The sequence below is a fragment of the Numida meleagris genome, chromosome 5 (assembly GCF_002078875.1).
Source record: "Numida meleagris isolate 19003 breed g44 Domestic line chromosome 5, NumMel1.0, whole genome shotgun sequence".
Taxonomy (NCBI): Eukaryota; Metazoa; Chordata; class Aves; order Galliformes; family Numididae; genus Numida; species Numida meleagris.
Genome location: NC_034413.1, coordinates 62,352,250 through 62,377,266, shown reverse-complemented (window position 1 = coordinate 62,377,266; position 25,017 = coordinate 62,352,250). Strand labels below are relative to the sequence as shown.

Sequence of the window (25,017 nt, the reverse complement as noted above, 5' to 3'; positions counted from 1 at the left end):
GCTTCCTCCTGGAAAACTTGCCTGCCCAAACCGTTGGCACCATGGTGCAGTTGGCTGCGGCCCTCTTCCTTACTGCTTTGGTCTCACCCATGCAAGTACCCCAGCCACTGAAGGAGTCCTTCCTCAGAGCCTGGCCTCTGGTGCAGGAAAGCATGATTTTCCAGCTCCCTCATGACAGAAGAAGGAACAGATATGACAAATTCGTGCAGAAAATTGCCATGATTAACCGTATTAAATGGTTCTTCGTCACTGCTAATACCTGGCTGCTAGGATGAAGGCCAAAGCTAATAGATGTAATTTATTTAAAGTCCTGGCAGCCTGTTGCATTATTAGTTAGCGGTTGTAACACCAGTAGTAATGTTAAATATTCTCTGAAAACACAGTTTGGGCTGATGTATAATTACTATAGTTACTGCAGAGCTTTTTCATGTGTTCTTTTTAATTGCTTGGTTATTTACAGGATTTAAATTGTTGCTTTGGAGCAGCGGTGCCAGTGGTACCATATAACACCACCATTGTTCCTGTTATTGCTGTTTATAGCACTGCAGTGCTTAGGAGCCTCGTGAAAGAAAACATAATGCTACATGGGAGAACTTGTGATCTGATTAAGAAAGATTAAGAAGGCAAGAGATGGGAGTCAAGACTTCTCTGCTCCAAATCACAGCTGGGAGCCCCATGCAACTTCAGAGCTCCCATCTCCAAGAGCTGGTGCAATGCATTAGCCTGAATCCTCACCCACCATGGAGGCTCAGTACTGCAGAGGGGATGCCAGCTTTCCTGGTGCCCCACGTTCTGCAGAAAGCTGCTGCCCACTGCATTGCGGGCAGGAGGACAGGAGGGTGCTCCTCCCTGCCTGGCAGCAGGCCCAGCAGCACGGGCGGTCTGCGGGCTTCCAGGTGACATTGCAGGGATAGTTTTGGCAGCAGCATTAATAGCAGGCTGGAGAGATGCCACACAATTGCCAGGCCTCTTCTGCAGGGCAGAAAGGAAAGGAGTGGCAAGGATGCACAAACATCACCCCCAGCTGCACCTCCGCTTTGTGCTCCTGAACCATCCCGGCACCATCCCAAAGCAGTTCCTGCTTCTGCTGGGACCGCGTTGGTGATGCGGACAAAGCATTGGCAGCACAATCCCATGCATTAAGTTTTTCAATTCAGGGAAGGTTTCAGCCAAGCAATCTGCTGTTCAGTGTGGGGGGCTGCTTTGAGCCACTTTGAAAAATTAATTTGACCCTAAGCGGTATTTGGTTTAGCTTTTATTATTGAATGTTTTGTTTACTCTTTTTAATTTTTAGCATATGTTGATTTGCAGTCTAAGATGCTGTTTTAATAACAAAGGTTTTTTAAAAAATTTTTTAGGAAATTGTGAAACAAGATGTTTGGGCCCTTCTGAGATGAAGTGTTCCTTTCTGAAGTGAAACTATTTTGATATTCTCAGGATAAACTCTTTATTCTCCCTTTGCAACTGTTATCTGAATTCATCTGGTTTAAGTTTGGTCTCTAGGACATGGCAAAAAGTGTTTTATAGTTGTCTGTTTCCACCAGAAATAGCTCTGGAAGCTGCTGAAGAAGGCGACTCAGATTTTCTGTTTTAAATCAGTGGCAACCACACTTAGAATCATAGAATCATGAACATTGGAAAGACCTTTAAGATCATCCATTCCAACCATCATGCCATGCCTGTGACCTCTCTAGGCCATGATCCTCAGTGTCACATCCACCCTTTTCTTGAATGCCTCCGGGGACAGTGACTCCACTACCTCCCTGTGCGGCCTGTGCCAGTGCCTGACCACTCTTTCTGAGAAGAAATATTTCCTAATATCCAACCTGAACCTCCTGTGGCACAACTTGAGGCCATCACCTCTCATCCTATGACTGTTACAGAAGAGACCAACCTCCACCGCACCACAACCTCCTTTCAGGGTGTTGTAGAGAGCCATAAGGTCTCCCCTGAGCCTCCTCTTCTCCAGACTGAACAATCCCAGTTCTCTTAGCTGCTCCCCACAGGACTGTTTTCCAGACCCTTCACAGCTCCAGTGCCTTTCTCCGGACACGCTCCAGTGCCTCAATGTCTTTCTTGCAGTGTGGATCCCAAACTTGCTATGGAAGATGTGAACATGCCAGTAGAGAGATGCATTGCCTTAGCCAGATGTTTTTTTCAGTGTTTGTAAACACCTTTTTAACATGTGTGTTTTGCTGTGGTGTTGTGAAACACAAATGCTCAGCTTCCCCTCTAAGCAGGGGTGTGCATGAGGAAGGAGGCTCAGGAGCTGCCTGCCCACATCAACGCATGCGATTGCTCAGCAGCCACACAACTGCCAGTGCAGCTTCAAGATGAAGTTAAGCGTTTGTGTTGTGCAGAGAATGATTTTCTTTTCTACCAGATTCTAAAGGTTTTCTGCTTAATGAAAGAAGCGTGTTATCGTGTGATACGAGAAAGTAAGATGATGTTTGAGCAGCATTACTGGAAAATGTCATTGTGCGGACACCAGTTCTGAAATAAACCATATTTGGCACTTGCAAAATGACAGCAAATAGATTTAGAAGTTTTGGGCTAAGTTATCAGATGATGTAAGTTGGCACAAATCCACTGGAGTCTGTGGAGAGGTGCCAGCTTACATCAGTGGAGAATTTGGCCCTTTTAAATAATCAGCTGCAATTCCAATCTCAGATTTTCCATTCTTCATCTCTTGGTTGAAGGAAAAAAAAGCCAATGCACTAAACCCCACAAACTTTCACATTTTATAGTAAATTTTCTGGAAAATGCAACACAATGGGTGTTTGCAGTCAGTCATATCTACAGTTATAAGCCATAGCTGGTAGAGCTGTAAGCCAGGGTTGGTGGAGCTGATGCTTGTGTCTAACGTGCAGTGTAGGTGGTCTCCTCATGCACGTATTCACTGCCTGGATGATTCCCAGGACAGGATTATGCTGGGAATAGCAGCAATGTACAGACTGTCTCAGCCATAATTTCCTGGCTGAGCTGACTGTGTTTTCATGCTTCCTTGTCCAGAAGCTTTGTCATTATCTGCCGCGCTCCGAGATAATAGCTAGTGTGGAAAATCCAGCCTGCTATCTCGTTGAAACAGAGAGGTGGATAATTTTCTCTGTGGACAATCTGCAGATAGGATTGCTTGAGTTCAGAAGGGTTTGGCCATTTCCTTACGGGATAGACCTGTCTGGAGGATGAAACGTCCCAGCTTCTCTGCTTGGTTGGATTTTATGTGCAAGTGCACATTTTTTCTTCTCTTTAGTAGCTAGAGTCTTGCAGACCAGCCCAGCTCACCCTTTGGGGTGACCAAAGCTATTGATAGTGGAGTTCTGTTTGATTTTTTTGAATCTTTTATTTTAATTTGTTAGAAGGAAATTGGGTTGTCCTTTCATTGAAAAGTGGGGTGGTTAGTCTGCTGCTTGCACAAGATCTTCTCAGTACCGCTCTTTGGCAGCTGGCACCCCGTCTGCGTAATTACTTTTTGGATAGTGGTAGAGTGATGGTTTTGGCACTGTCTGTTCTTCTATACATGAAGACTCCCATCCTGTCAGGTCTGGGAGTAGTCAGTGCAGAGGTGATGTTCTCAGCCACTCAGACCAATGCTATGTTGGATCTTGCAGTGGTGACCTTGGCCTTTGTCAGTGGAGGCCATGACACTGGTGACCTTGCAGGTCCTGCAGTGGTCTGGGTCTGACCCCTAGCCATGAGGTCAGTCATCGGTCTCAAGATCTGGTGTATATAGGCTCTGACAGGTCATCTTGGGCTGCACCTTGTATGCATGAGTCTGTGCAAGGGAGGCAGTGGGGTAGTCAGGACCCTGCAGGCATCGTTGCACAAGTGACTAAACACCTTCAACTTGTTTCATATTTGGTCCAGAAAACACCATTTTGGTGTTTCCCCAGTGCTTTGTTGAGGTAAGAGTTTGGATGAGGAGGAGGTGAGTCAAGCTCAAGCTGGAAGATATGGAAGTGGTGCCAAGTGTTTGGGAAACTTGGCCAAGAGGTGCATTGGATTAACAGCTGTCCTTTTGACAACAGCTTGCTCCCTTTGGAAGAAAAGTGCAGGTTATTCTGCATTTTCTGCTTTACCCCGGAAAGGCAGAATAGCATGTCACTGAGCAGTGCTTTATGGATGCTCCATCTCGTATGATGTTTTTGACTGTTTCTGTGGACTTCTGCCGTCCTAATTTTTCTGACCTCCAGCTAAGCCTATTGTGTAACTCCTGAAAAAGGAGCAGTGCTTGATCAGCACTTGGAAACTTTATCTGGAGAAAAGTACACCAGCTGATGGGCTTTTACCAGTGCTACTCAGAACTACATCCACAGAGTAGTCTTCCAGGAGAAAATGAGCAACTCAGTTTAATTTTTAAAGCTTTCAGTAGGTCTCAAGGATTTGAATCTGATCTGAATCTGGAAGACAGCTCCTCCGGGAGCAAAGTGCCGGGGCACCAAGGTTCTGGTGGAGAGGATGACAGAAAGAGATGGCTGCTGGGTGGGCCTGAGATGATCAAGGGGAAGAAAAAGAAAATAAATGAAGTGCTGGATGCTCAGCTGATGTGTTTGGCAACATGTGAGTGCCTTGTGCTTGTTAGCATGCTGAGAGGAAGTGCTACAATTCCCATTTAGCAGATGGGGACACAGAGCGAAGAAAACGTGCAGGAAAGCCTGGGACAGAGCAGGCAGATGAGCTGCTGATCCCTGATTAGCAGCAACTGTGGCTCCCTGGTGGCCATCCATCTGTAGCCCTGCAAGGTCTTTAGAGAAGACATCCATTCGGCTGAGCTGGGATTTGTCCCCTGTGCTTCAGGATTTGTTGCAAAACTGACTGCCCTTTGCTGAGAAAATCTCCCCAAGATGGGACAGAGGTGGACAGGAATGAGTGTCTTAGGGAGGCTCTTGTCCTGCCTTCAGACTGTCAGAATTCTCATTGGGATTCTAAGACAGGGATATAATTTACTTATAGAAGATATCTGAAATATTCTGAGAGAAATTTTGGGATAATTTGATGAGAAAAGATGTGCTTTCTGCCAAGTGTGGCATGACTGTCTCTTCAAATAAGGATAAAGTCTCTTAACCCTTTTCTAGCTGGTGTTCCCAGCCCGAAGACAGAATTTTTAATCATTGATCCTTCCTGTTTCCCTTTCTTGCATCTTTAGATGCTAATTTGTTAAGCTGAGGACTGTCCCTGGTCATACATTACCCTGCACTCTGGCCTGAAACGATGTTCCAGTACTTACTGGAATCGCTTACCTGCTCAGTGCTTCCATTTCCCTATCTGCACGGCAGAGATAATGCCAGCCCAGAGCCTTGACCGATGCTTGCAGAGGAGAGCCCAAGGCTGGAAACTGCCACCTACGTGCATATCCCTATTCTCTCTGCTAAATGCATGGGGTAGTCATTGGACACAGACATTAAAAGCTGCATTAGTGGTTGTCCTTTGTGAATGCAGGCACCTGCAATTGATCTGCTCTAACTGACTGGGGCTGGTGAGACTGGACAACCTGCTGAATGTGAGCCTGTGATGAATGGTGGCATTTTTCTTTCCAGCAATCTAATGGCACTGTTTTCTGTCATGTTTGCATTAAGATAACATGGATTTTGTTTGGATTTCTGCTTCTTCAGCCCCCCCAGCATTGTTCAGAATGGACAAAGGGTTCTTTGTAGATGCGTTAGCAGTAGCTCCTTTCCCTTGAAGACAGGAGCAGTTACTCACCAAACAGTCAATGGGAGGCAGTACCCCTACGTGTGGCAGTGCAGTGAAATGATCCAGTTACTTTTCTGAAGTAATCGATTAAGTGACTGATTAAATTATGTTACGTATTAGAATGTATGTCATGGATGCTATAACTTAGATTAACTCTAAATTGCATTTATGTCTACAAAATATAGGTGTGATGGCTGGGTTCAATATGAGTGGAGATCTCCAGAAGCCTGCTACCAACATCCCCCTGGGGTCTCTGGCCGCTATTGGCACCTCGTAAGTAATAGGCTGGGGAGAATTTACTATTTGGAGCCTGCCCTGGATGTGACCAATCCATTTCGTATTCCCATCAACCTTTTATTACTCAGCCATCTGGAAAATTAAAGTCTGGCTCCCATTCAAATTCTCATCCATTACCACCACCTACTCTGGGTGGGTTGGAGAGGAGATCCGTTCGCACAGATACGGTCAGTCCTTCTCACTCTTCAGCTTCCTCTGCTGGATGGGATGTGTGTTGGTGCTAGAGTGGTTATGCCACTGCAGCCTGGCAGCCCAGGCAGCATGCAAAGTTCTTGAAGGCCTGTGGCACATGGTTTTGTCACTTAATTCTGCTGATTTCAGAGCACCGTCTTTGGAAGAAAGGAAAATGTGGTTGTATTGGGTAAAATGAGGCCAAGAGAGGTAAAATGACCTGTGTGACTGCAAGGCCAGGGGAGCAGAGCTCTCCCCCTGGGAAATGCTGCTTTCCAGAAGTAATGTAACGTTACGTATTAAAAAGTACCTCAGTTGGTTCCTTCCTGCTTTCGTTGCCAATTAAGGTAATTCTGAAAATATTGCATTTAATTGCATACCCAGCTTGAGGCGGGAAGGAGGGACCTTCTGGACGTAGTTGAATTCCTACTGCAGCTGGTGCTCGTTTTGTTTTAAAGCAGGGAAATCACACCTCTGCTGCCTGGACTTTGCAGACAGCCTGGCTTATCTCTCCAATGAAACAGCCCAGACATATCCAGGGAGGATCGTGACAGAGGTGGTAAACCTGGCGTTGTCCCCTGGGCGAGGGGACCTGCATACAGCGTGACTGGATCGTTCCCCTGTGTGCACATCAAGGACGTGCAGGTTCCTTACCTCAGGGGAACTGCACTGTCACGCCATGGCTGTGATGTACTGTCCCCACTGCACTGTGATGGGTGCATGGTGTGCATGGTGGTGGACATCCTGCCATGCAGAGCCAGCCAGTATGGAATGATGGAAAACCCAGCTTACAGGCACTCGGCCTTCTTCTGCCTCTGCTGATGGGCATTGTACTCACTGGTCTTGTCTGGCTGGAGAAAATGCTCTGGTTTTGTTGTTTGCAGGTGGTTTCTCTACATGGTCTTCGTCTTTTTGCTAGGAGCCGTTTGCACCCGTCAGTCTCTCCGCTACGACTTCATGATAGCAGAGAAGGTAACTTGGTTTTGTGTATATAAAGGTGTTATGTAATGGGGCTGTTAGGTTGGGGGCTTCTCTGTCATTGAATGCTTGAGCTTTTCCAAAATCCTAAGAGATTTGGGTGCCCATCTCTCAGTGATCTTCAGGGGATCTTCCCGCACATCCCAGTGTACAATTGATTTGAATAGCTTTGCATTCACCAGTGTATCCAATAATGCTGAATCTTGGCATAATCACTTGGCAAATAGCTTTAAGAACTACAATATGCTGATATGGTCCAGTGATGAATGCTGTCTTTTATTCAATGTATCCTTTCTCATCGGTGAAAGCTCGGGCCAAATTAAAATCTCTGAAGAACTCCACTGCTTATCTGTACTAAGTCAAGCGAAGCTTTGCTTCTCATATCACGCAGACTGTAATTGCAATGTGAGCAGTTGGATTGGAGAACTTGAGACGTTCCACGCTGGTGTATGTCAGTGAAGGAGTGTTGTAGTGTTACAGGCAAAGAACCCGGTCATTGCAGGCCACTGAAAAGAGAGCAAAGATTTTGGGTGTGCCTCGCTGTCTTACTGTGGATGGGATATGGAAGGGCTGATTTCCTGTTATTCAGCATTATACTGAATCGTGGATTTACAGTATGTGACACTGTTTTGTGGTTATTTTGAGATGTTATCAATCCATTTCATTTATAACGCTTTAATCTAAAATGTCAGTTTGAGACCCTGGCTTTGTTTTCTCTCCGAGTGTATAACTGTAGCCCTAGATTTCCTCCAGTCCCTAAAGTAAGCTCCAGATTAATGGTGGGAATCCTGTGGCTTCCTGCTAAGGAGAAACATCATCTCTGTTTCAGGAGAAAAAAAAAAAAAAAAAAGAGTTTACCTTTGAAGCAATGCATTTGTTAAGTAAATGTGACAGATGTAGCGGATGGAAAGTGTGGTAATGAAACATTACCTTTAACTGAACCAGCTGAAGAGAGAGAGATTTTTGAGTGTGTGTTTCAACTTCAACACCCTCTGAAGGAAAAAGCTGTAAAATCTCTGAGGGGATGAACCTGAAGATGTTTAACGTTGTTAAATATCAGAAAATAAACAGACCAAAAAAAAACCTAAACTCCCTTTAGTGGAGCAATCCAAACACTCGTTTGGCTCCTCTGAGTGACTACAAGCAAACCTGTGTGTTCTAATGACTTTGGAGAGAGGACACGAGCGTTGCACACTAAACAATGCCAGCTCCCCATTTCCACCAGGCGCAGGTGAGCGAGTGGTTGCTTTTCTGCCTTGTTTGGCTTCGCAAACGCAGAAATGAGATTCAGTAATTTCCCTTCTTAATGAGCCAGAAGTGCCGATTCCTTACAAAGTATTCGTACTCTCTGCGCTTAAAACCAACAGCAAAACCTTTCATCAGCCTCAGTGAAAGGGACTCTTCCCCTCTAACCCTGATTTGAATGTCAAGTAGTACATTTAAATGCAAGCTTTTTTGGCAGCTGAAGTAATATATGATGTCTGGCACAACCGATTATTTCTGTCAAGTGTTTCCCAAACCAGACCGGTTCTCTTGGGGGGGAATTTCTGCTTGTCAGACTCCTGCACCCAGGGTCTGCCCATTTGTCTGATGGGAGCTGATAGCCTCTAATCATCCCCTCAAGTTTCTTCTGTCCCGCAAGATAAAAATCCCAAGGCAAGTGGATTTGCGTGGGGGGAAGCAACGCTGTGTGTTTGAGTGGTAGGAGATCGGTATGGTTCTGAAATACATCTGGCAAACACAGCAAAAACAAGTATTCCTACAGAAAGCTGAGCTGAAACCCTGTTATTAGCAAACCGAGGGCATAACCCTCGAATCTTTGAATAGACAACTTGCATGTCAGCCTGTAGAAGCTGCCCATAACTATAGGGTTCGTGACGATGTCTCTTTGCTTGAGAAAGGTCAGGCTTTAGCTGGCCTTGGCTGAGCATCTGGGGGCTGGGGGCTGTGCCTGGCCCACGGCATGCAGCTCCAGGTAGTGCTGCCCTGCTGGGCTGCCAGCTCAAGAGGGTGTTGGCTAGCAGCAGGCAATAAAACCACCTGTAGTATGCAGCACTGTGGCTTTAAAGGTTTTGGAGTTTTGTGCATGCCGGAGGAAATTCTTTGCTCATTGAAGACAGGAAAAAAAGGTCATTGTATTATATCCCTCGGAGCGTGTTTTTTTGAGATGCCATTTGCTTAAGTGGCAAGTTTGATTTGGTTTTACTGCGGATTTTCTTTCAGGATTGGTTTTCCCCTCTGGGACGCAGGGGTTTGTCTTCCTGTTTTGGATGGTTGGAAGCCTGGGTAGCTTTTCCTGTATGGTGCGCTCTGTATATAAGTGATCTCTCCTGAAATAAACTCACTTCCAGTTACTTAAGTGGAATCTAATAGCTGCTGCTTTGCTGCAACTGCTCCAAGTGACAAAGAGTTTCTTGGATATGAGTTTGTCAAATGGCTCTGTTGATACAGGATGTTCAGTATTAAATTACTTTTATGGGGTAATTTTCCCATATTAATTACTTGCACTTTATACCACAGACCAGTTAAATTGCTGCTTTTCCGTTCAGTTCATTCTGCAATGTTACAAAATATAGGGGATCTCTGAAAATGCACATTTAAAATCACTTGCAGGTCTTTGAAGAACAAAGTAATTGATTTTGCCTTCTCTCTGCTTGCTCCAGGTATCTCTGGTGGGTTTCCTGTTTCTGCTAGGGCTGTACATCTCCTCCCTGGCCTCCTGCATGGGAGGGCTCTACGGAGCGCCCCGAATCCTGCAGTGCATCGCCCAGGAGAACGTGGTCCCCATGCTCGCCTTCCTTGGACGCGGGGTTAGTGAGCTGACCTAAACTCAACCTAACCTGAAGGGAAGCTGGTGATACAAGGAATATTTCTGTGGTGGGGTCCGTGCACCCCATCTCAGCCATGCCCCTGCCCTGGAGCTGTCTGTCCACAGGGACAGCCCTTCCCTTGGTCCCACTTCTTTTGAGATGTCTCCAGGAAAACAACCACTTGAGATACAACTTTGAGTGTGATTTGCTGTTTTGGTTTTTTTTTTTTTGCAAACACCTTATCTAAACCCACACTGATCCTAATTGTAACCCAGGCACTTCGTTCTTCTCTGCCCTCCCTCTCAGGGCAGAAGTCTGAAGCTTTGTCCAGGCAGTCTAGTTGAATGGATGGTAGCTTCCTTTTTATCTCTTTCCTCTATTTTTCTTCTTTCCTGCTCTTTTTCCCTGAGATCTTCCTATCATCTTTGGTGACATGATGGCTGAGTACTGGTTGCAGCACAGTGGATTCTGTTTGTGCGCTCTGGAGAAAAGATGAGGTGCCTTTTGGACTCTGTAAAGATAATAGAGGGAATAGATTTGAAAGGTTAATTTAGGGGGTTGCTTTTAAACAAAGCTTTGCTTTGAATATGGCAAGAGCCTTTTTCCTTGTCCCAGTAAGTAATCCTCATTCACATGAGTTGTTTCACTGAGAACAGTCAAAGCAGCAGCCACTAAGGATTGTGTAGCTGTGGCTGTGCATGTAGACCCAAGTATTTCGTATGGATTTTCCTTTTTCTAAACAGGGAGAAAAAAATTTCCCTTGCCCTAAATAACCTGCAGCACCTTACTGCAGCGAGCAGCTGGGAGAACCTTAAGGTGGTTTTGCTTCTTCGGAGCAGCTTATAAATACAGAACAAATATTGCACATCAGCATTTAAGAATGTTTTGAAGTATCTTTGTCTTAGAATTATAATGGTTTCCTATATTTTATATTCCACAATGTAATTCTTGAAAAATAAAGCCATAATAACAGTAATAAGAGTAATAGAAGTAATGGCAGGAGAAGCAGGAGTGCTATGGCAGGAGTGGTAACAACAACAAAAACTTCCAGCTACCCAGGACAGTTGTCAGGCAATCCCAGAACAGGCTGTTCTCCACGTGGCAGCTCTTGCCAAATTGTCAGTCATTTAGCCCAAGGACTGTGAAGTTGATTCCCTCTCTTCTCCGGCAGTTTTCTGTCTTTCTGTAGTGTTTTCTGCTCTGAACACTGGGCAAAGTGCCTCAATGTGAAGTGCTCAGAAAGAGGTGAGGAATTAAAGGCGGATCACCTTCCCCTTCCTTCTCTCTGCTACCTTGAAAATTGTCTAGATTTGGTTCGTGGAGAGTTAATAAGCGTAGCTTGCCCTTAACAATCTGTTCCACATCAGTTCTTCTTTTCCATGGTTTAGGAAAGTGTTGTAAGCAATGTAACCCCGGTTAATGTGAAGGACACTATTGTTTTCTGTAGTATTAAACCTAAGCCAGAGGCATCCTGAGATCGTACCATCTGTTCCCTATCTCAGTAAGTCTTTCTAATAGCTAAGATGCTTTCTGAGAACCAAGTTCATTTATCCTTGAGACATATTTCTCATTTCATTGTGAAAAGGCGTAAGGTCCAGAACTGGTCTCCTTTTTCTATTAATAAGTAAGTGTGGAGAAAATAGAAATAGTTTCCATTTGAGCTGTGTGTTTATTAGAGAAGAACATGCAGTAAATGAAAACGTAGGATGGAAAATGTTCCCGGTCTCGTGCTGTTGTTGGTGTAAGGGAGCTGGAAGAGCACCTTTCAGCCCACCTTTGAGGTGCCTCCTCTCGGCTGTACACTGCTGGAAAAGCTCCCAACCTGCAAGAATTTTAGAAATGGAGCTTGTTTTTCCAGCAGTAGTGTGTTGGGGACAAACCGCATCCCAAAAGGGCCTTCACAGGAGCTCTGATGGGCACTTAGCACCACATCAGCTGACTCTTCAGCAGTGATCGAGGAAGGGCATACTAGACCTGAGATTAAAATTTGTGAGAAGCCTTTTGAGCAGACAGCAATGTAGGGCCCTGTAGAGAAATTAGAAATGAACAGTTAACTGTAATTAACATGTTTTATTGCCAGAACACAGCCCAGGCTTCCCACAGGCCCCACAAATCTTTCTGAAGGTTTATTGCCGCTTTAATATTTTACCATGGAGATATAGAGTGAGACTGGATGAATTTTCCGAAGACAAAGATTGAGTAAGGATCAGAGGTGAGGTGGGAACTCAGCAGTTCTTGGCTTCCAGTTTGTTCTTTAATTTGTTAAGGCAGTGAGCCTCTGCTATGCACGCATAGGGGTGAATTTTGTGACTAATGGGGTACCTGCAGATTGCTGGGGTGTTCTCCTGTTACTGCTGAGCTAATGGAGATCCTCACGGTGAGCCTCACAGGTATTAATTTAAATAATTTTCTTTTATTGATGCAATAGAAAGGACCCAACAAGACTCCAGTGGCTGCAATTTGCTTAACAAGTCTGATCACCATGGCTTTCGTCTTCATTGGGCAAGTGAATGTTCTTGCTCCGATCGTCACCATCAACTTCATGTTGACGTATATTACTGTTGACTACTCCTATTTCTCAATCTCCTTGAGCTACAACGTTCAGCAAAGACCTGGCAAGACACCAGTGGAAAACACTAAGCCTCCTCACTCTTCCCAGCCTTTGATTTTCAGCAGGCCCTCCAGCCATGTATCAGATGGAGTAATTCAAAGCAGATCGAATGGTACCTTGATGGAATTCACAAAAGACATGGACCAGCTTTTTAAACCATTTCGTAACGAGCCAGGTGCTGGCAAAAAGGAAGGAACTGAGAATGTAATGCAAAGAGTCAAACAGAAAAAAGCAAAGAAGCCAGCCAAGCAAACATTACAAGACAGCTTTCTTTTGGATCTTGACGATGATGCTCCTCCAGCTTGCTGTGACTGGGATGGGACCACGGAGCCCCCATCCAAAAGCCAGCAGTGTGAGGTGGGACCGTGCTGCTCATCACCTGCTGCGGATCCCCAGGGATCCGAGGGACCTGAGCATGGGGAGCAGCTCTGCAGCAAGGCACCAGAGGTCCCTGGTCGTGGGATGGAAGGTGAGGGCTGCAGGAGAGGGACTCACAGGGAATGATTTACAGCCTCGGTCCTCCTGGAGGCAGGAGAGGAACTAGCTTTATATGGGACTGTCATTCGGTGATTCATAGCAATAATATCTTTTATTACAGGTGAGGATAGAGTTCATCGTAATGAATCACAGGAGAAGTTCCAATGTAATTTCCTATGGAAGATTAATCACAGGAAAGCAGGCAGGACTGTATTTAGTGTAGGGTTGTTTACTGCGTACTCATTATTCTACAAATGTGCTCTTAATGCTGTGCATTAAAAAGGTTTTGAGTATTATCTTGGGGCTTATTTTGCCATGATGCAGGGTAGGAGAGATGGAGCTTTGCGAGCCTAAAGCTCTGGCTATCAAAATGAAATGATCCCCATGCTGCAGGAGGAGGCTGTAATTCGTCATCCACAGCTAAGAGTCTGAATTCATTTCATTGGCACTATGGGTATTTGATACAGTGGAGGTTGTTGTCTCAGATCAGTAGTCTTCTATCAGTGTTAGTCAATTCAATATTATATTTCTCTTCTTTTACAAATATGGAAACTGCCTTGGTTTCCGTCACATACGATGATGTATGTGTGACCTTAAAATGGACTCAATACCAGAGCTGTAAACCTCCTTTTTCTTTCTTTCTTTTTTTTCCCTTCCTGCATGTCTTTTTTGCTTTCATTTTAGAAGTTATGGTTAAACTCTGCCATGCCCAACTGTCAGCCAGAATTTCCGTTTTGGTTCCTGTAGTCTGGTAATGTAAAGTAGAAAAAGACTGACACATCAGCTCCTTTGTAACATCTCTCTTTCTTTCTTTTTATCCTCCAGAATCATCTGCAAGACAACAAAGTCCAGAGCTGGAAATTCAGCAAATTCAAAAATCCTTCTACTCCAAATTCTGCAATTACTGGGTTTCCTTTGCTGGTGTAAGTAATTTTATTTTGAGCATTGGTTTGTGTTTGTAAAACATGGAAGGAAGTTCATCACTTAGTGCAGTGTAAATACACTGCAGTATTTTAAAATGGCTTTTGTGTTTCTAGTGTCCCAGCTTACCTGAACTAATTGCTTATGGGAACAAGCACCCCCTAGTTCAAATTAAGAGAAGGGCAGGTGATGTTATTTAAACGAGCAAAAACAAACACAGAAGATCCAAATTCAAAGTCTGTCATCTTAGGACTTTTGTAGAGTTAGAGATGTGTGGCTGATGGGGAAAAAAACACCGAGTCCCTCTTGTCACTGTGTCCCAGCCTGCTGGGGGGTGGAGTGAGATATCAGTTTTAGAGCTATGTTATTTTTATTTATGAAGTAGTTGATGCCACCTTAGGGTGGGATTTCATTACTGCTAAACTCCTGATCAGAGCAGCCTGACTGTGAAATTCCACATTTTGAGGGAGAAAAGCGGAGCATTCCCCCAGCACATTACTTTCAAGAATAAATAACTTGTAAATAGCTTCTGCCTGAAGCCACTGAGGACATTTAAATTCATCTTGGGAAGATGGATTAATGGGCAGATGACAGGAAAAGGGTCAGATATGCATAATGAATGAACCATATGGCTTTGCTGCATGGATGGGGATTTCGTAGATATGTGTACAATATAACAAACACCTTTGAACAACACACAAACCCCTTCTAATGTAATCCTTAGATTGAGTTTGACACCCACTTTTCAAATGTGCTGCTCAGGCTTCCAGCAGCCAACTACTGGGGAAAGGTCTTGTGGGTGGGTGGGTGGGATGGATGCTGGAGGCTGCTCTCCAGTGGTGATATCTTTGGAGGTTATACGCCAATGCACTCTCTGGGCTCGATAATTAATGGAGCTCCTAAGTGCTTGTCATCATCTGGAGTCTGGAGTGGTGATAACAACAATAAAACTGGATGCGTGGCCAGAAGCTGCTCATCACAGAGTGTTTTGGAGGCAGGAGATGACGTGGTTTCCCAGAGGGCCTGTTGCACCAGGAGTGTCCATCCACCTGTGTGATTGAGGCCGGTGTCACTGCTCCTGAGGGCAGGACTCAGGCTGTGCAGGAGTTTGTAGAATGGTTGGGTTGGAAGACATCCTAAAGCCCAGCCAGTCCTAGCCCCCTGCCGAGGACTGGTTTCCACCCGGCAGACCTGGCTGTCCAGGGCCCCATCCAACCTGGCCTTCAGCATCTCCAGGTATGATCTCATGCATGGTTGGTTATGTCCCCATCCCTGGGCAGACACCTAAAAAGAAATGCTCAGTACGGTAATGCTGTCACATTGACAGCAGTACACTATCTCATTCTGGAGTGACCCCAAACCTTGTCTTTTCAATAGGCAATTGTGTCCCTCATCATAATGTTTGTCATTCAGTGGATCTACACCCTTGTCAGCCTGGGGGCGGCGGTGGTTCTGTATTTCTACATCGGCCAAGTGAGTCCAGGACTCCCCCTGGGTGAGTTATGTGTTCTTTGTATTATCAAATCTGCTTAAAAATTCATTAAGCTTTAATTTCACTTAATTACAAATTGAGAGTCTTATGTTTATTATGCAGCTGGCACAAGGAAGGATGAGATTTCATTTCTTTGCCAGTTTCAATACATTTTATATCTAGCTCTTAAATATTTGATTCTAACTGTAGCTAGCACGAGTTTGATAGTTTGAACATCGTGCTAGTTGTGTTACTTATTGTACTATAAATGGCAAAATCAGACACCAAGAGTTAACAGGGATTGCAGAGTGCAAATATATCATGGCAATGAGAAAAATCTGTTGCAAATACTTTTTAATAAACTTAATTAATCGATCTAAAACCACCTGAGAAAACTTTAATGAAAATGGGAATTATGACAAGTATCTCATTAAATCCCAGCATTCATAACTGCAAAACAAGAGAGCCTTTTGATTTCAGATCTCAACAGGTTGAATATGTCAGGAACGTAATCTGGGAAAATATTCTTAGGCAAAGGGCTTTAAAAAGGTTTGGGCATGTGATAGGCTTAAACAAGTTCAAAATTAAACAGTGCAGCACATTGAGAAAGCGGCTCAGGAGAGTCTATAGCTCCTTGGCACAGGGGCAGGAGAGATTTTCGTTGGTCTGCCTCTCTGAAGGGAGAGGGTGATACATGCACAGCGTGTGCCTGCTCACGTACATACACATGTAGGTGCTTAAATACATTTGTATGGGTGTACATGGGTGCAAATTGTATGGACGTGCTATTTTTTGTTTAGCACCTATGAAAACCTAGATAAGAGAAGTCAGAAGAACCTGAGTTCATGTGTCATTTAAACAATTCAGAAATAGCCACCTGTATTTATCAAGATGAAAGGTTATTGTAAGTAGATACCAGATTTCAGAAACCCATGCTGGGAGAAGCCGAAAATTAGTTAGTATTATTCAGTAACCATCAATATATCACTCACCAATCTTTACAACTGATTTCTTTTCTGTTTATCTGTATGGGAGAGCGGCGAAGAGATGAGATTGCTTTGGGCATCCTGCTCTAGTGTAAGGTGTCCCTTCCCTTGGCAGGGGGCTTGGAACTAGATGGCAAAGAAGAAGTCAGAAATAAACACACGGAGTTCAGTCTAATTTTTATTTGCTTGTGAGTGAAAGTTATCTTGTGGCCACGCTACATCAACTGATCCATGAGTTTGAAAGACAGAATGATCCCTCTGTGTAGAGAGATAGTGGGATGCTGGTTGAGTGATGCTGTGGATTAGGGACTAGATGAAGGCCTTGGGAGTGGTAGCTCTGCCACAGGAATGCTCCAAGATTTCAACACGTTCTTCCTCTTTTCTTTTGGCCTCCAGCAGCCTAAGCCAAATCCAGCAGGCTCTGCTGGGTCTCTGTTCTCCTCCCTATCCCTCACCACAAACTTCTGGGACTGCTTTTGCTGCCAGCTCCAGCACTTGTCTGCCCCTGCAGTAAGCCGGTGCAGGAAATTAACTCTACAAAAAATTCCAAAAACCTTGGTGTTGATGTAATAAGCTAAACCAGCTCTCCATGGGGTCAGCCAGGAGGGAGCAGTGAGACCACAGCCACTCTGGCTTAGGCCAGCCAAACAGCTCCTTAGTCTCCCCATCCCAGCTGTGGGAGTGGGCTTTGCAGTCTCAGGAGGAGAAGGTACTGCTCCTGGTATCTTTGCTTTGGCCTCACCTCTGCTGGTATTTTAACAAGCTGTCAGTCTGGGAAGGGATAGCTGCTCTCCATGGGAAATTTGGGCTGCTTTCTTGCTTCAAGAGCTGAAGCTAGTGGGAAGACTTTGAAAGTGCTCTCACAATCGCTTGATCTTTGTGTACTGAGGGCTAGTAACAAACATGCTGGTTTGGGATTTTATGCAAAATTTCAATGGCAAAATGCTATTATGAGGGAATCGGCAACTTACTGACTTTTTGTGCCTTTTTTTTTCTGTAGGAGCAGCAGCGAATTTCAGTCTGTTCAGCTGGATTAAGTCTGTTTTGATCACCTCATGCAGGTTGGTACCAATCACATGGCAGAGATCAAAGCAGTGCTCCTTGCTTCCCTGATCCATTAATGTGTGTAAACGTCGGCTGTCTTCTTACCTTAAGCAGTCCATCTTTCCCTGGATGGAGACTCAGAGTTCCCAGTTAATAGCAAATAGAGTTCATTGCTCCAGTTAGCCCAGTGGCTGTGGTAATGGTGAAATGGGCCTGCACGTTCCAGCTGGGCTGAAGTTTCAGAGGGGAAATTTGGGAGGAAGCAGCAATAGCTGCAGGGGAAAGTACAATAAACAAGGCCTTCAGCAAAGGAACCATTCAGTGTTGAGTTTCTGTGGGATTGCACCTGCAGCCGTCCTGGAGTTTTCCTTCCCAGAAGACCTCAGGGTTTTTGCATGGTTGGTTATTAACTGGTTTTGTTAATTCATTTTGATCCTATTAATTATTAATTCCATAGTGTTTGGATTCCCACAGGAGTAGTGACCGTCTCTGCTGCTGTACAGTTCAGTAGGATTTGTGGTTCATAATCTGTTTGGCTTCTTTCCTGTTGCAATGGGGAAACACTGTAGTGAAGACCACACAATACAAGCTGCTGTGCTTTAGGTGTGCAGATTTGGTGCCTTCTTTAAGATAAATGAAGGTCCAGGTACTTGGACACATTGGCATGTGCCTATGCTTACCTTCCCAACCCCAACTCCTTGCCCACAGTCCCTATAACATCGCCACATACCTTTGTTGGCAGAGACAGCTCAAGAGACAAAGCTGAAGACAGTGGGATCTCTCTTGAATCCCTGTGGATTTAGGTCCATGGCATGGCCAAGAACAGGCAAGCTGGGTCTCCTGCATCACCACCCATCACTGTCCCTGCCAGACCAGAGGATCTCTGCGAGAGTGGGATGGGGTTGCTGTCCTGAGGACCCACCTATCTGGCAAACCTCTTTGGCCATGAACAGTTCCCTTCACACAGCTACTGCTGCCTCTGATGGCAGTATCCTAAAGCTGCACAGTTCTCTGTTAGCAGGATAAGAGCCCAGGGCAAATAAACCACATGGAACAGGAGTGAGGGTATGCACTATGCTTTGTGTGTCTCATTTGGAAAGAGGGGTTGTTCCCCTTCTCTCCCCCCTTCACAATGTCTGCTGCATTTGTAATGTGAGCCAAGGCCAGGGGTGAGGAGGTGAGAATGAGAACAGGGTGCACGGGACTGTGCTGGAAGTGCTGTCAGAATTACTCATTGCACGGTGAGTCAGACCCCACTGCACTGTATCCCAGGCACTTGGCTGTCCTGTTCCGCCTCAGTGTACAGCCGGATCCGTTGTTTGTAATTTAGCTCAGTGCGACTATGATGATGGAGCACATTTTCCTCCTGGTCGTCCCTTGGTGCTTCTCAGCCCTGTCTCCTGCCTGTTGTCAGATGGTCCCTGTGGGAGGCTGGCTGACTTCCCTGGGAGATGGCCAGGGATCAGAAGGGAGAAGTTAAGCTACCTCTGCTGTGCTACAAGAAATAGCATTGAAATCACTTGCACATTTCTCCTAAGCCCTGTTTTCTTGAAATCCAAGCAAGGCATATCAATGAATTTGAGATAAAAAAAAGTCATCCTATTAAAGTACAAGAGTGATGGAAGCAACCATGGGTCCTTGGTACCTCCAAATCCTCAAAGATTGGATGGGGCCCTTGACTACCTGATCTAGTGCCTAATTTAGTGGTTGGCACCCCTGCCCATGGCAGGGGGTTGGAGATTTTTGAGTTTCCTTTGAGATCCCTTCCAACCCAAGCCATTCTATGATTCTATGAAAGAGGGCCAAGTCAGCGGTATCAGCGCTTCCAGTTGTGACTTGCAAGTGTGCAGTAAGAGTTTCTTAAACTTGCCCTCTGAGAACAAGAGGCTGAAGGAAAGTCTCCTCTTTTTATTTCAAAGAGGAAGAGAGTTTCCGGCCTACGTGGTTCCAGAAGTAATTGAGATGTACACGAAAGCTTCGGAAGCTATAAGAAGAGTATTTTTCATTAGCAGTGGTTCGTGCTCTTTCCTTTCCTGCACAGCGCAGAAAGTGGCAGAGCCAACGTTTGGAGCGATTCCAAAGAGGAAATGTATATTTGCTAAGAAAATGTATATTTTTGAGTATTTGCTGGGGAGGGGGTGGGACTATAGTTATTGCGTGCCTTCTAGGAAAAATGTTTCCAGATTAGCTGGAAGGGCACCAGGAGAGACGTAACCCTTCTTAATGTGCCCCACCTGCCCCATAGGTGCTATTTTCAGTCTGGTCTGCTTGCACGGCTGTTAAAGGCAAGCATTGGGTGATGTGAGTGTCTCTGCTTCTGTGCCTGCAGGAGGAGGCCGTCGCCGAAGGAGCAGATCGTGGTGACCCCGGCCTTTGCGACAGTGGGCATGGAGACCAGGCAGCTCACCGAGGAGAACGCGGACTTTGCCTCCAGGGACCGCTACCACCAGTCCTCCCTCATCAGCAGGGAAGAGTTTGTGAATCAGTTTCAGTAGAGCGGGAGGACGAAAACAAAATAGCAAGCTGTCATTTCAGAAAGGACTGATGAGTGCCAATCACTGCTGCTGTGCCTTGTGAAATACTTGAATGTATATGGAAAGGATGTGAATAGTTATTTACATGCTCGAGGCTTGTTTGTTTATGCAAGCTACAATGTGGCCAAGTTTCAAATCTTATCCTAAAGGGAAAAAAAAAACAAACAAACCTGCTCATCGTGCAGGGGTTTTCTACCTCAGCGTTTCAATGACCAAAGTCTTAGCACTTTAAGGTGTTTAACGATAGGCCAGAGTCAATGGCAAGTGCAAGAGGATTATGAAATATATCCTTAACTGGAATTGAACCTGTGCATTTATATGCAGCAGTGCAGCATGATGAACTCTACTGTGAAACGGTGATGTGATGTCTTAGAAGCTTTTCAGTGGCTTCCCACATCCTTTCTGAAACAAGAGCCAGGACCTGAAAACACAGCTATCTGCAAATAGCGCATCTCTTGGCTGAAAGGAGAGATGATTCAGAAGTGCCTTAACAAGATACATTTAGCCTCACTTTGCTAATTCTGCTTAAAGCTCATCCTGTACTAAGCTTTATAGATGCATATGCATAAATAAAAAGGGGTGGAAATCACTGCCTCTCGCTTCTTGTAATCTCTGATCACTTCAGCCATTAAATTATTTATTTCTCCTTCTGTGCAATAAAAACATCAGCATCGGGACACGTCTCACAGCACTAAATTAAGAGAACAAATAAATAACAAAGGCAGGGGCATTGCAACTGGGTGGGCTTCGAGGTCCCTTCCAGCCCAAGCCATTCTGGGATTCAATGAGACAAGCAGCTCCTCCCATTGGGTACCATAGTTTTGGCCAGCGCTGTCGGGAAGGTGCCTGTGTCTGTTGTCTCAGGGCATGTCGTGCCTGGGCTTTCTGGTCTACAGTTTCATTGCTGCTGTTGTGTGCGGTAAGTAGAGCAACTTTCCTACTTGGTGCTTGAGAAGAGGTGTGCTGATCTTTCCTGGGGCGTTGTCATTGACATCGTTAACTGTAAGGGTGGAGGGAAGCCTTGCTTCAGGAATCCTGAAGGGTGGTTTGGGACCCAGGTCTGAGCATTATCTGTCCAGAACAAGTTGCAGCTCAGTTAATTTCATAATGAAAAGATCCTTCTATCTTTTAAGCCATGTGAGCTTTGTTATCATCTATAACCAACTTTCCTTTGAGTTCATGGAATTGCTTTTAAGAAATGAGGGTGTGAAAACATTTGTTTTTATGAGATACGTGGATGTAAAACCTCTTTTTTTTCTAAGCCTCCAGCTGTAAGTTGCTAGATGTGGGTTTGACGGATTCGTTTGCAGAAGGCACAGACACAGAAGGCAGTGAAGGATTAAATAGTTTATTCTTTGCCTTGCAGCCTTGCCTAGATGCTCATGCTGTGTTTGTGATGCCATGACATTATCAAGTGTACAGGAATTAGAGTCATCTGCCTCAAAAGCAGTGCAACACAAATAGAGTTGAGAATGGGCAGGAGAAAAGTCAAGTTTTGCTGTGATATGGGCGTTAAGTGACAGCTCCTTGCTGTAAGTTGCCATTACTCTGGTTCTGTCTGGGTGTCCCAATGGGATTCTGCACTGGGAGAACCAAACTCCTTCAATCTGTAGCTTAACCCAAATCCCTATGTTTCTTTCCTCTCTTCATGGCTCTCTCTTGGTCATCTTTGGGTTCCCTTGGGTGTTTTCGTTGCGCACAGTGGCCAGAAAGTCGCATGCTTGGGATGGTCGCTTGCAGATAATGGTGATCCTGGAGGAGCAGCAAACAGCAAAACACGTGAATTAAATAATGATGCCGTGCCTGGTTATGGCAAGGGGCTCTCTGTGGCCAGCAAGGCAATGTGTTCTCACCCCTTTGCTTCTGGTTCTGGCTCAGCTTCATCCAGCATCACACCTGCACCTGGACGGGATGCACTGAAGCACAGCGGCCAGCATGGAGTTATCATTTAAATTACTGGAGAAAGGAGGTTCTCTGAATTATTGCCTTTGCTCTCTGAATTCTAGAATGGGCAATTACTGCCATAAATAGGAAAAAAAAAATAATATGGTGAACCAGTAAATTTGGGAACTCCATACAAAATCGTGTGCAGTGGACTCACTGATATTCCTTCTCAGAGCAGGCTGAGAACAGTCATGAAAGAAAGGAATCAGAGGTTCCGAGTTGCTTCAGATGGATTGAAATGGCTAACTGCTTTTCCCCAGGAAATACGGGGTTTATTTCTGACAGGAATCAGAAAGGAACATTTTGGACCCGGTGGCATAAGCTTGCTGTGCATTTTGCTGTGAGGGATGAAAAGAGATCACAAGACCCACATCCATCCTGACCTCCAAATGTCAAGTATCTGGAATGAGCTGCTTCCAAGGGAGGCACAAGGCGAGTGTTCCCTGTAAAAATAAATCAATCGAGCACCGCTACCCCCGGAATGCGGAGAAAAATGTTCAGGTGCTAAGTGCCTTTTGGATGATTGGGATCCATTAATGGATGGCTTACAGCACGGAGAGGAGACGGGGAAGGTAATTAATTACTGGGTTAGGAACTATCTGTCCACTTCGGAAACTCGGGACTTTTAATAACAAATTCCAGGAGTAGAAACTATTCACTTTGTACCTTAATTCATCATCAGCTGAAAACTTGTCTGAGGTTTATGAGCCTGCTCCAAGCTCGGGACAGATCTGGGCTGCGTTTCAAGGGAGCTGCAGGAGTTCTGCGCTGGGGCTGGGGCTGGGAAGGGTTCCTGGAGCACCAACCAGGAGTGACCAGTGAGTGTGATCCTGGCAAGGGGTTACCAAGGTGCCCCTTCTGTCAAAACTCCTGTGCTTTTCTGTGACTTCAGGGCAAAACAATGCAGAACCTGGCAAACTGGGCCGTGTGCCTCCAGCCCCTCGGGCTGGGATGTGGAAAGCAAAGTGAAACAAAACCAAATGGTGTTTTTCCTCCCCTAATGCAGAGTGATGGTGGGATTCAATTAATCACCATATACCATCCATCATACTTTATGTAGTTATGTTAGAGCTGGGGCTTGAGAATACTGGGGTTCCTCATGACTTGTGCATGACAGTGCAGGGATATCCCTTAGTGAAGTGGCAAAGGTGGGAATGAAATAACGTGGCAGGAAAATACAATAGCTTTCCCTTTACAGCCACAAAGCCTTGGCAATGGGGCATCTGGTGGGGAAGGGAGTGCATTTGGGGAGTACAAAAAAAGCCATCGGTGTTTCCTTCCCAGGTGCTTGTGACTGAGCCATGACAGTGGGGGGACAGGCTGGCTGTGATGGTAAATACTCCTTCAGTGGCATTGGCTCCCGTTGCAGTGCTTTTGTCCCGTTGGTGACTGCAATGGTGAGAGGATGGATGTAACATCCCCATGGACACCTCCTGATGTGTGATGCTTTTAAGGGGAATTTTGGGGAAGGGCCATTAGCTGCCCACCTGGGAGGGCCCATCGGGGTCTGCCATGCTGGGTCTTCAATGGGTCCCACTATGGCCACAGGGACATGAAAGCATTCAATCTGGCCCTGGTTTCTTTATGGCTGTGCGTTCAGCAACGTTTATTTTGCATCTGCATGCTGCCGGTTTTGTTCTCGCTGCGCCTGTTGGGTAAAACAGTAGGAAGAATTTATTGAGGCTTTTTGGGAAAGCACTTGATACCGCACTTCCTGCCTGCTGGATTTACAGCTTCAGAGGATGAGGAGTACTTACAGGAATGGGGAGCCATTCATTTCATATAAAGAGGTATCTCCGAATGTTTGAACTCCTGCCTCATGTCTTCCCCCAAAGTATCAGAATACTTCTCAGCTCCTCACACAAGCTTTAACTCATGGCGGTGCATTCCTTGGCTGGGTGTTGGTTTCTCCATCTTGTGGGTTAGGGCTCTTTCTCTGATGTGTTCCATAGGGAATGGGTAGGTCCATTGACAAAGGCTGATGGAGCCTGGAGAGGTGGTGGGTGCCCCATCCCTGGAGACACTCAAGGTCGAGTTGGATGGGGCTCTGAGCACCTGATGGAGCTGTTGGTGTCCCTGCTCATTGCAGGGGGGTTGGACCAGGTGGCCTTTAGGGTTCCCTTCCAATTCCAAGCAATTCTGTGATTCTGTGTCCGGTGCAGCTTGGTGTTGGCAGTTTCTGGGCCACTCAGATGTCCCCAGCTGCAATTAGAAGTGTGGTTATGATTTGTTGGTTCATTTTGGAGAAACCCATAATAGCAGGGGACACAAAATCCCCATCTCTGGGGACTAACAACTGGACAAGCCAATGTAGTTTGGATGCTCGTGTGGGCTCATCAGTGCCACCTTTTGGGTGGACAGAAGGTGTCAGGGAGCTCCTGGGGAAAGGAGGGAGCTGGGGACAGTGGACCGAACCGACGTTTGTCTTGTGTTTGGAGGATTGCCATTTGTCCCTGTGGTTTGAAGTGTTGGATTCTGCTTGGGTGGAAGCGGCTCGTGGAAATTCAGCCTGAATCTGAACTAGCTCAGGGGGAAAGCAGAGGACATGTGGACATCCCATGGAGGAGACGGGGACAGGATGGGTTGGGGTCGTGGATGCAGTGAACTGGGGGCTGGGGGCTGCCAGCAGCAGGGCAGAGCAGTGCCACAGTGCGCGCTCCGCACAGCATAGCCAACAGCGTGGAGTTATGAAAGGGAATCTCAGAACAATAAAGGGAAATCCTCTGCCTCCCGTACAGCCCAGCCTGGGAAATTCACCGCCGCGAGAAACTGCTGCTGGAATTTAAAGGAGAGCGGGTCCGCTTTATAACCAATAAAAGATTTGTAGTCCTTTGGCAAGGACTTGCTGCAGCCTCGGTGGGAATGGAGTTCGGGGCTACTGAACGCTCACCGCGCTCAGCCGGAAAGAAACTTTCCGGTGGAGCAGCGCTGCCCGAACCCGGCCGGGTTCCGTCTGCTCCGATCCGTGGTGCAGCCCCCACCCGAGCGGGCGCACCGCGCAGCCCGAACCTCTGCGGCAGCGGGCACGGAGCGCTGCCCGAGCCGGGAGCGGGGCTTTGCGACAATAGGGGAGGGATAA

At 45.9% G+C, this 25,017-nt stretch overlaps 1 protein-coding gene and 1 long non-coding RNA gene across 10 annotated transcripts in view; one reads left to right on the top strand and one right to left on the bottom strand.

Annotated features, from left to right (window-relative positions):
• The window catches only part of SLC12A8 (solute carrier family 12 member 8), a 47,915-nt gene extending 27,332 nt beyond the window's left edge, over window positions 1-20,583 (top strand). For 7 of the 8 annotated variants that reach the window (XM_021398467.1, XM_021398464.1, XM_021398462.1 and 4 more), the window contains 8 exons: window positions 5,880-5,967; window positions 7,047-7,134; window positions 9,804-9,950; window positions 12,379-13,030; window positions 13,864-13,961; window positions 15,337-15,454; window positions 17,417-17,477; window positions 19,790-20,583. In XM_021398467.1, coding sequence (XP_021254142.1) covers window positions 5,880-5,967; window positions 7,047-7,134; window positions 9,804-9,950; window positions 12,379-13,030; window positions 13,864-13,961; window positions 15,337-15,454; window positions 17,417-17,477; window positions 19,790-19,955 — 1,418 coding nt within the window. In that variant the 3' untranslated portion in view covers window positions 19,956-20,583. Of the gene's footprint in view, window positions 1-5,879; window positions 5,968-7,046; window positions 7,135-9,803; window positions 9,951-12,378; window positions 13,031-13,863; window positions 13,962-14,957; window positions 15,196-15,336; window positions 15,455-17,416; window positions 17,478-19,789 lie in introns of those variants that run through there. The other variant, XR_002439272.1, reaches the window with a different exon arrangement.
• LOC110399554 overlaps window positions 20,711-25,017 on the bottom strand; it is a 7,679-nt gene continuing 3,372 nt past the window's right edge. Inside the window, exons 2-4 of one of the 2 annotated variants that reach the window (XR_002439277.1) lie at window positions 23,696-24,140; window positions 21,848-23,586; window positions 20,711-21,746 (exon numbers count right to left, since the gene is read on the bottom strand). This is a non-coding gene — a long non-coding RNA (uncharacterized LOC110399554). Of the gene's footprint in view, window positions 23,587-23,695; window positions 24,141-25,017 lie in introns of both variants that reach the window. The other variant, XR_002439276.1, reaches the window with a different exon arrangement.